At 38.4% G+C, this 15,413-nt stretch overlaps 2 protein-coding genes across 12 annotated transcripts in view; both read right to left on the reverse strand.

Moving 5' to 3' along the window:
* syne2a (spectrin repeat containing, nuclear envelope 2a) overlaps positions 1 to 6,002 on the reverse strand; it is a 57,860-nt gene extending 51,858 nt beyond the window's left edge. For 7 of the 11 annotated variants that reach the window (XM_083562043.1, XM_083562042.1, XM_083562050.1 and 4 more), the window contains exons 1-5: positions 5,098 to 6,001; positions 4,016 to 4,195; positions 3,139 to 3,294; positions 2,653 to 2,879; positions 164 to 2,213 (exon numbers count right to left, since the gene is read on the reverse strand). In XM_083562043.1, coding sequence (XP_083418169.1) covers positions 164 to 2,213; positions 2,653 to 2,879; positions 3,139 to 3,294; positions 4,016 to 4,195; positions 5,098 to 5,967 — 3,483 coding nt within the window. In that variant the 5' untranslated portion in view covers positions 5,968 to 6,001. Of the gene's footprint in view, positions 1 to 163; positions 2,214 to 2,652; positions 2,880 to 3,138; positions 3,295 to 4,015; positions 4,196 to 5,097 lie in introns of all 11 variants that reach the window. The other 4 variants (XM_083562046.1, XM_083562045.1, XM_083562048.1 and 1 more) reach the window with 2 other exon arrangements.
* LOC310738450 (uncharacterized protein) overlaps positions 5,999 to 15,413 on the reverse strand; it is a gene marked incomplete at its 3' end in the record, with an annotated part of 65,620 nt that continues 56,205 nt past the window's right edge. Inside the window, exons 48-50 of the mRNA XM_083563433.1 lie at positions 9,919 to 15,390; positions 6,092 to 9,867; positions 5,999 to 6,011 (exon numbers count right to left, since the gene is read on the reverse strand). Of these exons, the coding sequence (XP_083419559.1) occupies positions 5,999 to 6,011; positions 6,092 to 9,867; positions 9,919 to 15,390 (9,261 nt within the window). The remainder of the gene's footprint in view (positions 6,012 to 6,091; positions 9,868 to 9,918; positions 15,391 to 15,413) is intronic.

Genomic DNA, 15,413 nt, shown 5'->3' on the forward strand with positions numbered 1-15,413 from the left:
TAAGAGCAATTAACAAGAATTTGTACAATTTAACTAATTACATGAAACTTGAATGTTTCTACAAAAATAGTTGAGTGGAACCCAAAAAATTGAAATAGAAATACGCAGGATAATACATTAAAGGCAGCAATCTAATCTCTCTGCAAAATATAAAAGCATTTACCCTCTGCATTGTACAGGCATTTAAACAACTTCTTCCTATGTCGGCGATTTTTCCATAGTCTTCAATAGCGTTACAGTCTTTGCACATCTCCAACACTCGCAGTCCAGATACCACTGACCTCTCAAGTGTTAAGCATTTGTGCAGTGCTATGGTAATGGCTTTGTCACTTGAATCAAGGCAGCTGTTTTGCTTTAGCTGTTCTTCAACTTTCATAAAGTGCTCAGATACAGGGGTTAGCTCTCTTACACTACTGAGGCTGTTAGCTAATAAGGAGTCCTCCTGGTTTTTAACATCACTGCAAACAAAATGCTCCCATGCGGTAAGACTTTGCAGCATGCTGCGAATCTTTTGCCTTTCTGAGTTCACCTGTGATGGAAAGAGGTCACCAGAAATGACTTCCAGTTGCTCTGCTGTTCTCTGACATGATATTTTCACCAGGGGTATCTCAACCAGCAGGGTGTGACTCATATGTATTTGTTTATCAGCATCTTTGCTGCTATCCGATATGTGATAGACTCTTTTTTTCACTGCCTCAAAGTGGTTTTCCAAATGCTTTTTTAAAGTCAGATATTCTTCATGTTCGAAGCTTTGCTGATCCAGCAGCCTCATTTTCTTTTGTAAGCTCAGAATGGTTCGTAGAAAGTCTTTCCTCTGATTCTCCTGGCAATGTTGAACTTCCAGAACTTGTGAAAGATGGTCTATCAGCATGTGCCTTATAGGAGCAAAAGCAGCAAGTGAGTCTCGTGATACAGGGTATCTTTGCTTCTCAAGGTCAGTTATTATTTGACGTAAACTCTTCTGGATGGTAGACAATTCTTCTGCAGAAGATTCTTGGGCATGCAAGATCTCCTCCAGTTCCCAACATGCGGTTTGCTTACATTTTACAACCCTGCTGATCTCCTCTTGCAATGTGGTAAGTTTATTGATAAGGTGAAAAGCGTCTACAAATCTTAGACCATAAATATTTTCCTTTGTTTCATCGAGAAGTGTCCGAATGATAGATAGGCGCTTTTCAGCTTCTTTTAAAGTAGATTTTTGCTTTTGATGGCTCACTCGCATGTCTGTGATAGAGCTTCCAAGCTGGATTGCTGCAGCTTTCTTGGACTCTTTCTCTAAAAGTAAAGCCAGCCAGGTGCTAATATCTGTAATCTGCATGTCCAGTCTCTGTCTAGCATGCAACATTTGGTTCAGGTCTGCAGCAACACTCTCTGCTTCTTCTGAGATCTTGCTGTAGATGTCCCCTAAGGTCTGAAGTGCAGATAACATAAGAGAAGAATCCACCTGGCTAAATCCTGCAATCTCCTCTTTTAATTTCATAACCACAGAGGACAATTTAAATTGCCTGGAAGATATTTCTGACTGCAGTTTTTTCATGCTGTCAACCTGCTGACTGGCTTCCTCTGGGAAAAGAGATAACTTATTTTTCCTGGTGATTCTGTTCTGTGTTTGTTTTGCCCAAGCAAACCAGCTTTTCATAGTACTAGTGATTTGGGCCAGTAAGTGGTCACTGGGACTGTAAGCATAAGTACAAAGTTTCTCCTGAGCACAATCCATTTGAGATTTCAGATTTTGGAAAACATTGCTAATTTCTTCCTTCTCCTTCTCCCCTAGTGGACACTGGAAAAGAGCCTGTGAGAGCTCAAGAAGGTACAGGTAACGTTCATTTCTTTCCATAATATCCGAGAATGTTATCATTTCTTGTATGGCCCTTTGGCAGTCTTTTAGCTGAGTCGAAGGTGGGGAAGATGTATGCAAAACCTCTACTTCACCCAGAAGTATCTTAGCATCCTTCATTAGAATAGAAGCCTCTGACATACAATGTTCGGCATGCCTTAAGGTTCTGTTTGCTGTACTTTCCAAAATCTGCCACTTTTTCAGCAAATTCCTAACTGGGATTAGGCATGCCACTGGACCCTCAGCCTCTCCTAAATAAGATGACACACTGCAACATGTATTCATCAGTTCATCCAGCATGCTCTTCTTCTGCTCCATGTGCTTAAGGAATGCAAGCAGCTTTTTTGCTTGAAGGACACTGCTTTTCAAAGCAGCTCTATATAAACGAGGAAACAAATACACATTTTTATTACTACATACAATACACATTTGTACACCGACAATGCATAACTGTATGGCCACCATTTAGGCATAACATTTTGACCACCTCCCTAATATTGTGCTGTTCTCCCTTTTGCTGCCAAAACAGATCCTTCCTTGGACCACTTTTGATAGATAGTGACCACTGCAAACCGGAAGCACCCCACAAGTGACCCAGTCGTCTAGCCATCACAATTTGGCCCTTGTTAAACTCACTCAAATCCTTCCCCATTTTTTTCTTGCCTAATATATCCCACCCCCTAACAGGTGCCATGAAGCAGCGATAATAAGTGTTATTCACTTCCCCAGTCATAATGTTATAATGTCATAATGTTATGCCTGATCAGTGTATACTGCTAATTTATACATTATTTGAATATTATATAAACTCTCACAGGCTCAGTGAATCTAATTCTTCCTCCAGTTCCTGAAGTGTATCTTGAAGGGCGTGTATTTGTTGGTGATACTGTGTGACCTGTTGTAACTGGGCCTCTTTAATCTGTACCGTGGCTGTTGCTTCCAACATTGCTGAACTCCATCTTTCTCCCATACTCTGGCAAAGACCTGAGCCACCATGTTGAGACCGTGAAGCCAACTGATCTGCAACATATTGTCTGCAGTTCTGAAGAAACACAGCAAAATTTAAAATAACTACTACCTTATATATGAAAAACACAACATTGTGTGTGCAAGTTGAGGTGCTTTACTGTGTGACTAAACAACATTTTCCATAGTGATTCTTACAATTTCGGGTAATTGTATGAAATGATGCACAGGCTGAAACATGCACAGCAAGGAAGAACTTCTCCATGCTATTCCCAGTGGCCATGTCTTATCACATTCTTGATTTATAAACATGGGAAATACATAAACAAACATACCTCTGCTTCCTGAAGTTGCTGGTTCATTAATTCAGTGCTTAGCTGGGCTGGGTAGTAACGACATTTCAGAATCCTAAGAACAGCTCTTTCTAGCTGGTTCTCCAATTCTGTAATTGATGGCTCTAAAAGGCAGGTTGCTTCGCTAGACTGATATACCTAAATAAAAAAATATTAATATTATGATGATGACAAACACTGTACATATTGAAAGCTTGACTTTACTTGGGCACAGGGAATCTTGGGCGTTGAGATCATCTAGCACTGCTCGACTGGTCCCACTATCTATCAGACTTTTCTCTGTACTGGCACCAAGGAAGGGGAAAGAACTTTCCCAGATGTCCAAACGGATAGCTCACTGCCTATCTACAAATGATGGGTAAAGACCTACCTCTTCCTAAAACTCTTAAACTAGCACTTTTTCCCAGTTTTTTTTATGTCTGTTTATTATTATTTTTTTTTACAAATGCTATATTTCCTCTTCAAAGCATTTTAGGCTCATGGTATCTTAAGTCTGAACTTTTTAACCAAAGTTGATCTAATTATTGATAGAGACTCAACGCACTTTTGGGTGTCTACTAAATTCCTTAAATGTAAATTTAAATGTAAATGTAGTCTTTCCTCAGTGCCAGTTTGCTTCCTGTGAATTCTCGTTCTCAGAGCTACTAGTAGATATTTAATCATCGTAATTCAGACACTTCACAGCTTGCTAATGCTATCGAAGAAGCACATCATAATGTTCCCTTTCGATTACACTATATCAGAGCAAAACATATTAGTATCTTGTAAAACATTCTGCATCAAACACTTATTGGCAACCATTAAAACCATGTTGGAGGGACACAATGAAAAACAGACTACAACAGACATTCAGACTTACCGTGGAAACATCAGTGATATCCATTACATGCTGGATATTTGTGCTGATATCCAATAATGTATCCAGTGCTAATCCTTGAGCAGGCTGGTTTTCTGTCCTTGTTTCCTTGTAGCTGGAGTGGAAACCTTCACATTGACCTCCTTTTCTTTCATTTGTTTTGGCTTTGGACATTTCTTCCAGCTAAGCATTAAATAACAGTAAACATGTTTGTATAAAAAAAAGTAAAGCTCACTGCTTTTTTTAAGGTGAGAGTTCTGTTCAAGCTCAACATGTGCAAATGTGTATACTTCGGTGGCAACTGAAACAGGAATGACTCTTTGTTTAGAGTTAGATCTTCCCTGTGGGGCGTGGTCTGCCTTGAGCAACCTAGACAACAGCTGCGCTGCAGGTCTGTACAACGAGTTGTTGCATATAATATAATATGTCCTGCATTTCCATGTAAAAACTGACAGCTGCCATACAACAATTAAAACCAAACTAAGCAAATGTTTCAAGTTGAACAAACTCTATGTACACACATTTGATGAAAGAAGGTGTAAATAATTTATGCTGTAGTTACACAATAAACACACAATTGTAACAATGTATAAATGCAAAAAAAAAAAAAAAAAAAACAGAGTACAATTTAGAAGACTGACCACATGAAACTGTGAATATTTTAGAAAAGAAAAGCTCCAGCATACTCCCCTTTTTACCTTTACTAAATGTTAATAATTAAATACCAAACTATTATACTTTTATATTTGGCATTATCAGTGACACAGTTAGAACCAGCAACACTACCACAGGAAATGCCAATCAGAGTTTATTTTTATTTTAATAGGTACTTCATTGGAACCTTCTGAATACCAAAAATGCTATTCATCCTCTAAATGTTTGTCATTTATTTAAAATGACCTTTCCAGAGAATTATTTAAATATAGCTGCAGCATCACCTAGTATAATTCTGACTTAAGAAAAAAGACTTCTAAATGTCAAACCAATAAAATGAATTTTTTGGTCTTTTTCCACTGTCATTAAAGATCACAGTAGCAATGAATGAGCAATGTAAAGCAAATGAAGGGTAATGCATGTGAAAATACCTGCAAGCAGTCAACGGTGTCCGAATCCTTGGCCTGTTCCTTTAATCCTGCTTGTTCTGAATGGATGCCTAGCTCCAGCTGCGATGGTACTGAAGTAGTTATTGCTGACTCAGGGTCAGCTCTGAATGTCTCTGCAATGTCCTCTGAATTAGAACAATGGAATGTATCACTCAGCTGTCTTTCCGTATTCTCTAGGAAATCCATGCCATCTTTACATTCAATAGCATCTGTTGGTTTACCATCCAAACTGAAGGCATTCATGGATTTTCCTGTATCTTTTTGATTGTTTTCTATGGATGCACTCAGTGTTGTGTCAGTGGCATTTGTATGAGTTGTGCTAGTTGTCTGATGATGCAGAGAGCTTTCTCCACTTATTGTTTGGGAGTTTGATGTCTCAAACATACTTTGATCTTCTTCACTTGTCTGATCTTTACTTGACTTTTTCATTGAAATTTGAGAATTAGCATTTGTGTCAGTGTCACATGGTCGCACTAATTCTGTAATTGTGGCTGGTTGCATTTTTGCAAGGCTATCTTTTGACTGCATACGATCATCCTCATTTATTGTGGTTCCTGTTTTATACTCCCTTGTATCAGCATTTTTATGTATCTGACTCAACAAGTCAATTTCTTGTCTAGAAATGTCAAGAACTTCTGCTAGTGTAGTGTTTGAAAAATCAACTTCGCCCTGTTCTGTATAAGGATCCTTTTTCTCAGTTGGGATTGCTTTCTCATTCCCTTGTTGTTGCTGCTGATCTGGAGATACAGGGGCTTTTTTATAGCAAACAGATCCAGTTTTCATTTCAGTTGTTTTATCAACTTCCTGATTTTCCAGTACGTCTATTTCTGTAACATGCTTAACGGGTAACATTAAAGCTTGTCGACTTGACAAATTTCTATCTTCAATGGATCTTTCTATACTTATTGGGGTTTGGAGTTGTTGAAAATGAGCATTTTCAGGCTGAGGTGTCTGCATTGATTCTGTAAGATTTGACTCTCTAAGATCTGCTTCACTTTGAGTTACGGTTGCATTAAGGTTTGATACATTGTCAATAGGATTTTCAGAACTGAAATCATTATCATCTTCAGCTTTGATAAATTCCACTGTCTGCTGCCCATCAGGTATCACTGCAGACTCATTAACATTCAGAATGGATTTAGAGACTGTTACAGTCCCAGTGCTACTTTGGTTTTCACTGTCCATGTGCAGTGTCCCAGATTCAGGTTGGGTTACATCAGGTGTCTGATTTAACAAATCAATTTCTGTTGTAGACATTTCAAGAATTTCTGGTCCATGAAAAACATCAGCATCACTGTTTGTGGGTTCAGTCTCCTGTCTGAACAAAATATGATCTTTTTCTGGATTGACCTGTTTCTGTTCCATATCTGTTCTAGACATTTGAAGAATCTCCGGTACTAGACCATGTGAAATATCACTTTCAGCATGTGTGTATTCAATTTCTTGTCTAAACTTAATGCTGTCCTCCTCTGATATCTCCTGTATAGTTTCTGGGACTTTTGTGAGTTTGGCATTTTGGTTTGTTGTTTCTTGTTTCTCTTCTGTGTCATAATCTATTGATGCAGTGTGTAGCTGATTAGAAACACTTCTGACATTAAGATCTTTTGTTGTATCAACTCTCTGATTTTGCAACACATCCTCTTCTTCCAATGCACCCTGTGTTGTGTCTATGGAATCGAGAACTTCTGCTTTGGCCTGCTCACTATTAAACATATTTGTACTTTTGTCTTTTCTAGTTGCTGTCTGTTGTCTCTTATTTCTTTCTTGATCGACAGGTAACGTATTTTGCTGATAGGAAATAATTATGGCATCAGATTCTTTTGTATGAGCTACCTCAATTTGCAGCACATCTGCATCTGTATAATCTCTGTCTGATAATTTAGAAGCTTCATGATGTGATACATCTACATCTCTGTAGGAATCTTCTATAGCAGCAGGAGTTTGGTCTTGTTGAAGACGAGCATTTTCAGTCCGACTTGTTTGCACTGAATCTGTTTGTTTGACAGTCTGCAGGTTCTCTAGACTCCCAAGTGACTGCGTACAATCCTCATTAGATTTTGTTCTTTCTGATTTAAAGTACTCTGATTCAGCAGAGGAATTATCAGGATCAAATTCATTCTCATCGGATGACTGGTTTCTCTCAGATTCTAACACTGGTTGATCAACATCAAGAATGATGGTATAAACTTTTGCAGCACCAAGGCTACTTTGGTTATCACTGTCCATGTGTGTCATTAAGGTGTCAGGCTGGTTTGTATTAGATATCTGACTTAACAAGTCAATTTCTTGTCTAGAAATGTCAAGAACTTCTGCTAGTGTAGTGTTTGAAAAATCAACTTCGCCCTGTTCTGTATAAGGATCCTTTTTCTCAGTTGGGATTGCTTTCTCATTCCCTTGTTGTTGCTGCTGATCTGGAGATACAGGGGCTTTTTTATAGCAAACAGATCCAGTATTCATCTCAGTTGTTAAATCAACTTCCTGATTCTCCAGTACGTCCATTTCTGTAACATGCTTAACAGGTAACATTAAAGCTTGTTGACTTGACAAATTTCTATCTTCAATGGTTCTTTCTATACTTATTGGGGTTTGGAGTTGTTGGAAATGAGCATTTTCAGGCTGAGGTGTCTGCATTGATTCTGTAAGTGAGGTTGGTTGAGTTTTCTCAAGACTGTCCATTGACTCTCTAAGATCTGCTTCACTTTGAGTTATAGTTGCATTAAAGGTTGCTGAATTGTCAGTAGGATTTTCAGAACTGAAATCATTATCATCTTCAGCTTTGATAAATTCCACTGTCTGCTGCCCATCAGGTATCACTGCAGACTCATTAACATTCAGAATGGATTTAGAGACTGTTACAGTCCCAGTGCTACTTTGGTTTTCACTGTCCATGTGCAGTGTCCCAGATTCAGGTTGGGTTACATCAGGTGTCTGATTCAACAAATCAATTTCTCGTGTAGACATTTCAAGAATTTCTGATACTGGTCCACGAGAAACATCATCACTGTTTGTGGGTTCAGTCTCCTGTCTGAACGTGATATGATCTTCTTCTGGATTTACCTGTTTCTGTTCTATATCTGTTCTAGACATTTGAAGAATCTCCGGTACTAGACCATGTGAAATATCACTTTCAGCATGTGTGTATTCAATTTCTTGTCTAAACTTGATGCTGTCCTCCTCCGATATCTCCTGTATAGTTTCTGGGTCATTTGTGAGTTTGGCATTTTGGTTTGTTGTTTCTTGTTTCTCTTCTGTATTATAATCTATTGATGCAGTGTGTAGCTGATTAGAAACACTTCTGACATTAAGATCTTTTGTTGTATCAACTCTCTGATTTTGCAAAACATCCTCTTCTTCCAATGTACCCTGTGTTGTGTCTGTGGAATCGAGATGCCTTGTGCTCGTGGTCTGATGATGCAGAAAGCTGCCTTCACTCATTTCTTTGGAAATTGTTGTTTCCTTTGTCTCTTCTTTAGTAGCTGTCTGATTTGTGTCCAGCAGCTTCTTTTGCTTCTTTCTTTTCTTAATAGAACTTGAATGTTTGGAACAATGGCTGTCTTCTGCTTTCACCTGGTCACTATCCAAATTATTTGTACTTTTGTCTTTTTTAGTTGCAGTCTGTTGTCTCTTATTTTTTTCTTGATCTACAGGTAAAGTATTTTGAATTTGCAGCACATCTGCATCTGTATAATCTCTGTCTGATAATTTAGAAGCTTCATGATGTGATACATCTACATCTCTGTAGGAATCTTCTATAGCAGCAGGAGTTAGGTTTTGTTGAAGGTGAGCATTTTCAGTCCGACTTGTTTGCACTGAATCTGTTTGTTTGACAGTCTGCAGGTTCTCTAGACTCCCAAGTGACTGCGTACGATCCTCATTAGATTTTGTTCTTTCTGATTTAAAGTACTCTGATTTAGCAGAGGAATTATCAGGATCAAATTCATTCTCATCAGATAACTGGTTCCTCTCAGATTCTAACACTGGTTGATCAACATCAAGAATGATGGTATAAACTTTTGCAGCACCAAGGCTACTTTGGTTATCACTGTCCATGTGTGTCATTAAGGTGTCAGGCTGGTTTGTATCAGATATCTGACTTAACAAGTCAATTTCTTGTCTAGAAATGTCAAGAACCTCTGCTAGTGTAGTGTTTGAAAAATCAACTTCGCTCTGTTCTGTATAAGGATCCTTTTTCTCAATTGGGACTGCTCTCTCATTCCCTTGTTGTTGCTGCTGATCTGGAGATACAGGGGCTTTTTTATAGCAAACAGATCCAGTATTCATCTCAGTTGTTATATCAACTTCCTGATTCTCCAGTACGTCCATTTCTGTAACATGCTTTACAGGTAACATTAAAGCTTGTTGACTTGACAAATTTCTATCTTCAATGGTTCTTTCTATACTTATTGGGGTTTGGAGTTGTTGGAAATGAGCATTTTCAGGCTGAGGTGTCTGCATTGATTCTGTAAGTGAGGTTGGTTGAGTTTTCTCAAGACTGTCCATTGACTCTCTAAGATCTGCTTCACTTTGAGTTATAGTTGCATTAAAGGTTGCTGAATTGTCAGTAGGATTTTCAGAACTGAAATCATTATCATCTTCAGCTTTGATAAATTCCACTGTCTGCTGCCCATCAGGTATCACTGCAGACACATCAACATTCAGAATGGACTTAGAGACTGTTACAGTCCCAGTGCTACTTTGGTTTTCACTGTCCATGTGCAGTGTCCCAGATTCAGGTTGGGTTACATCAGGTGTCTGATTTAACAAATACATTTCTGCTGTAGACATTTCAAGAATTTCTGATACTGGTCCATGAGAAACATCAGCATCACTGTTTGTGGGTTCAGTCTCCTGTCTGAACGTGATATGATCTTCTTCTGGATTTACCTGTTTCTGTTTTATATCTGTTCTAGACATTTGAAGAATCTCCGGTACTAGACCATGTGAAATATCACTTTCAGCATGTGTGTATTCAATTTCTTGTCTAAACTTGATGCTGTCCTCCTCTAACATCTCCTCTATAGTTTCTGGGTCATTTGTGAGTTTGGCATTTTGGTTTGTTGTTTCTTGTTTTTCTTCTGTATTATAATCTATTGATGCAGTGTGTAGCTGATTAGAAACACTTCTGACATTAAGATCTTTTGTTGTATCAACTCTCTGATTTTGCAACACATCCCCTTCTTCCAATGCACCCTGTGTTGTGTCTGTGGAATCGAGATGCCTTGTGCTCGTGGTCTGATGATGCAGAAAGCTGCCTTCACTCATTTCTTTGGAAATTGTTGTTTCCTTTATCTCTTCTTCAGTAGCTGTCTGATCTGTGTCCAGCAGCTTCTTTTGCTTCTTTCTTTTCCTAATAGAACTTGAATGTTTGGAACAATGGCTGTCTTCTGCTTTCACCTGGTCACTATCCAAATTATTTGTACTTTTGTCTTTTTTAGTTGCAGTCTGTTGTCTCTTATTTCTTTTTTGATCTACAGGTAAAGTATTTTGAATTTGCAGCACATCTGCATCTGTATAATCTCTGTCTGATAATTTAGAAGCTTCATGATGTGATACATCTACATCTCTATAGGAATCTTCTATAGCAGCAGGAGTTTGGTCTTGTTGAAGACGAGCATTTTCAGTCCGACTTGTTTGCACTGAATCTGTTTGTTTGACAGTCTGCAGGTTCTCTAGACTCCCAAGTGACTGCGTACGATCCTCATTAGATTTTGTTCTTTCTGATTTAAAGTACTCTGATTTAGCAGAGGAATTATCAGGATCAAATTCATTCTCATCAGATGACTGGTTCCTCTCAGATTCTAACACTGGTTGATCAACATCAAGAATGATGGTATAAACTTTTGCAGCACCAAGGCTACTTTGGTTATCACTGTCCATGTGTGTCATTAAGGTGTCAGGCTGGTTTGCATCAGATATCTGACTTAACAAGTCAATTTCTTGTCTAGAAATGTCAAGAACTTCTGCTAGTGTAGTGTTTGAAAAATCAACTTCGCCCTGTTCTGTATAAGGATCCTTTTTCTCAGTTGGGATTGCTCTCTCATTCCCTTGTTGTTGCTGCTGATCTGGCGATACAGGGGCTTTTTTATAGCAAACAGATCCAGTATCCATCTCAGTTGTTATATCAGTTTCCTGATTCTCCAGTACGTCCATTTCTGTAACATGCTTAACAGGTAACATTAAAGCTTGTTGACTTGACAAATTTCTATCTTCAATGGTTCTTTCTATACTTATTGGGGTTTGGAGTTGTTGGAAATGAGCATTTTCAGGCTGAGGTGTCTGCATTGATTCTGTAAGTGAGGTTTGTTGAGTTTTCTCAAGACTGTCCATTGACTCTCTAAGATCCGCTTCACTTTGAGTTACGGTTGCATTAAGGTTTGATACATTGTCAATAGGATTTTCAGAACTGAAATCATTATCATCTTCAGCTTTGAAAAATTCCACTGTCTGCTGCCCATCAGGTATCACTGCAGACTCATTAACATTCAGAATGGATTTAGAGACTGTTACAGTCCCAGTGCTACTTTGGTTTTCACTGTCCATGTGCAGTGTCCCAGATTCAAGTTGGGTTACATCAGGTGTCTGGTTCAACAAATCAATTTCTGCTGTAGACATTTCAAGAATTTCTGATACTGGTCCATGAGAAACATCAGCATCACTGTTTGTGGGTTCAGTCTCCTGTCTGAGCATGATATGATCTTCTTCTGGATTTACCTGTTTCTGTTCTATATCTGTTCTAGACATTTGAATAATCTTCAGTACTAGACCATGTGAAATATCACTTTCAGCATGTGTGTTTTCAATTTCTTGTCTAAACTTGATGCTGTCCTCCTCTGATATCTCCTGTATAGTTTCTGGGTCATTTGTGAGTTTGGCATTTTGGTTTGTTGTTTCTTGTTTCTCTTCTGTGTCATAATCTATTGGTGCAGTGTGTAGCTGATAAGAAACACTTCTGATATTAAGATCTTTTGTTGTATCAATTCTCTGATTTTGCAACACATCCTCTTCTTCCAATGCACCCTGTGTTGTGTCTGTGGAATCGAGATGCCTTGTGCTCGTGGTCTGATGATGCAGAAAGCTGCCTTCACTCATTTCTTTGGAGATTTCTGTTTTATTCCTCTCATCTTTAGGAGCTGTCTGATCTGTATTTAGCAGCCTCTTCTTCATTTTTCTTTTCTTAATAGATCTGGAATGCTTGAAACGATGACTATCTTCTGCTTTGGCCTGCTCTTTATCCAACTTATTTGCACTTTCTTTATTTTCAATTACAATCTGTTGTCTCTCTTTTTTTTCCTGATCAAAAGATACAGAATTTTGCTGATAGGAAATAATTATGGCATCAGATTCTTTTGTATGAGCTGCCTGAATTTGCAGCACATCTGCATCTATAGAATCTCTGTCTGATAATTCAAAATCTTTATGTAATACATCTACATTTCTACAGGAATCTTCTATAGCAGCAGGGTTTTGGTCTTGTTGAAGAGGAGATTTTTCAGTCCGACTTGTTTGCACTGAATCTGTTTGTAGGTTAGGCTGCATTTTCTCTAGAGTCTCAAGTGACTGCATACCATCCTCATTAGATTTGAAACCTCTTGATTTAAAGTCCTCTGATTTAGCAGCAGAATTGTCAGGCTCAAATTTATTATCATTGGATGACTGGTTTCTCTCAGGTGGTAATACTGCATGTTCAGCATCCGGAATGATGGTATAAACTTTTGCAGCACCAAGGCTACTTTGGTTATCACTGTCCATGTGTGTCATTAAGGTGTCAGGCTGGTTTGTATCAGATATCTGACTTAACAAGTCAATTTCTTGTCTAGAAATGTCAAGAACCTCTGCTAGTGTAGTGTTTGAAAAATCAACTTCGCCCTGTTCTGTATCTGGTTCATTTTTCTCAATTGGGATTGCTTTCTCATTCCCTTGTTGTTGCTGCTGATCTGGAGATACAGGGGCTTTTTTATAGCAAACAGATCCAGTATTCATCTTAGTTGTTTTATCAACTTCCTGATTCTCCAGTACGTCCATTTCTGTAACATGCTTTACAGGTAACATTAAAGCCTGTTGACTTGACAAATTTATTTTTTCAATGGTTCTTTCTATACTTATTGGGGTTTGGAGTTGTTGGAAATGAGCATTTTCAGGCTGAGGTGTCTGCATTGATTCTGTAAGTGAGGTTGGTTGAGTTTTCTCAAGACTGTCCATTAGCTCTCTAAGATCTGCTTCACTTTGAGTTATAGTTGCATTAAAGGTTGCTGAATTGTCAGTAGGATTTTCAGAACTTAAATCATTATCATCTTCAGCTTTGATAAATTCCACTGTCTGCTGCCCATCAGGTATCACTGCAGACACATCAACATTCAGAATGGATTTAGAGACTGTTACAGTCCCAGTGCTACTTTGGTTTTTACTGTCCATGTGCAGTGTCCCAGATTCAGGTTGGGTTACATCAGGTGTCTGATTCAACAAATCAATTTCTTGTGTAGACATTTCAAGAATTTCTGATACTGGTCCATGAGAAACATCATCACTGTTTGTGGGTTCAGTCTCCTGTCTGAACGTGATATGATCTTCTTCTGGATTTACCTGTTTCTGTTCTATATCTGTTCTAGACATTTGAAGAATCTCCGGTACTAGACCATGTGAAATATCACTTTCAGCATGTGTGTATTCAATTTCTTGTCTAAACTTGATGCTGTCCTCCTCCGATATCTCCTCTATAGTTTCTGGGTCATTTGTGAGTTTGGCATTTTGGTTTGTTGTTTCTTGTTTCTCTTCTGTGTTATAATCTATTGATGCAGTGTGTAGCTGATTAGAAACACTTCTGACATTAAGATCTTTTGTTGTATCAACTCTCTGATTTTGCAAAACATCCTCTTCTTCCAATGCACCCTGTGTTGTGTCTGTGGAATCGAGATGCCTTGTGCTCGTGGTCTGATGATGCAGAAAGCTGCCTTCACTCATTTCTTTGGAAATTGTTGTTTCCTTTATCTCTTCTTCAGTAGCTGTCTGATCTGTGTCCAGCAGCTTCTTTTGCTTCTTTCTTTTCTTAATAGAACTTGAATGTTTGGAACAATGGCTGTCTTCTGCTTTCACCTGGTCACTATCCAAATTATTTGTACATTTGTCTTTTTTAGTTGCAGTCTGTTGTCTCTTATTTTTTTCTTGATCTACAGGTAAAGTATTTTGAATTTGCAGCACATCTGCATCTGTATAATCTCTGTCTGATAATTTAGAAGCTTCATGATGTGATACATCTACATCTCTGTAGGAATCTTCTATAGCAGCAGGAGTTAGGTTTTGTTGAAGGTGAGCATTTTCAGTCCGACTTGTTTGCACTGAATCTGTTTGTTTGACAGTCTGCAGGTTCTCTAGACTCCCAAGTGACTGCGTACGATCCTCATTAGATTTTGTTCTTTCTGATTTAAAGTACTCTGATTTAGCAGAGGAATTATCAGGATCAAATTCATTCTCATCAGATGACTGGTTCCTCTCAGATTCTAACACTGGTTGATCAACATCAAGAATGATGGTATAAACTTTTGCAGCACCAAGGCTACTTTGGTTATCACTGTCCATGTGTGTCATTAAGGTGTCAGGCTGGTTTGTATCAGATATCTGACTTAACAAGTCAATTTCTTGTCTAGAAATGTCAAGAACCTCTGCTAGTGTAGTGTTTGAAAAATCAACTTCGCCCTGTTCTGTATAAGGATCCTTTTTCTCAATTGGGACTGCTCTCTCATTCCCTTGTTGTTGCTGCTGATCTGGAGATACAGGGGCTTTTTTATAGCAAACAGATCCAGTATCCATCTCAGTTGTTATATCAGTTTCCTGATTCTCCAGTACGTCCATTTCTGTAACATGCTTAACAGGTAACATTAAAGCTTGTTGACTTGACAAATTTCTATCTTCAATGGTTCTTTCTATACTTATTGGGGTTTGGAGTTGTTGGAAATGAGCATTTTCAGGCTGAGGTGTCTGCATTGATTCTGTAAGTGAGGTTGGTTGAGTTTTCTCAAGACTGTCCATTGACTCTCTAAGATCCGCTTCACTTTGAGTTATAGTTGCATTAAAGGTTGCTGAATTGTCAGTAGGATTTTCAGAACTGAAATCATTATCATCTTCAGCTTTGATAAATTCCACTGTCTGCTGCCCATCAGGTATCACTGCAGACACATCAACATTCAGAATGGACTTAGAGACTGTTACAGTCCCAGTGCTACTTTGGTTTTCACTGTCCATGTGCAGTGTCCCAGATTCAGGTTGGGTTACATCAGGTGTCTGGTTCAACAAATCAATTTCTG

Source organism: Silurus aristotelis, assembly GCF_946808225.1.
Source record: "Silurus aristotelis genome assembly, chromosome: 15".
NCBI lineage: Eukaryota > Metazoa > Chordata > Actinopteri > Siluriformes > Siluridae > Silurus > Silurus aristotelis.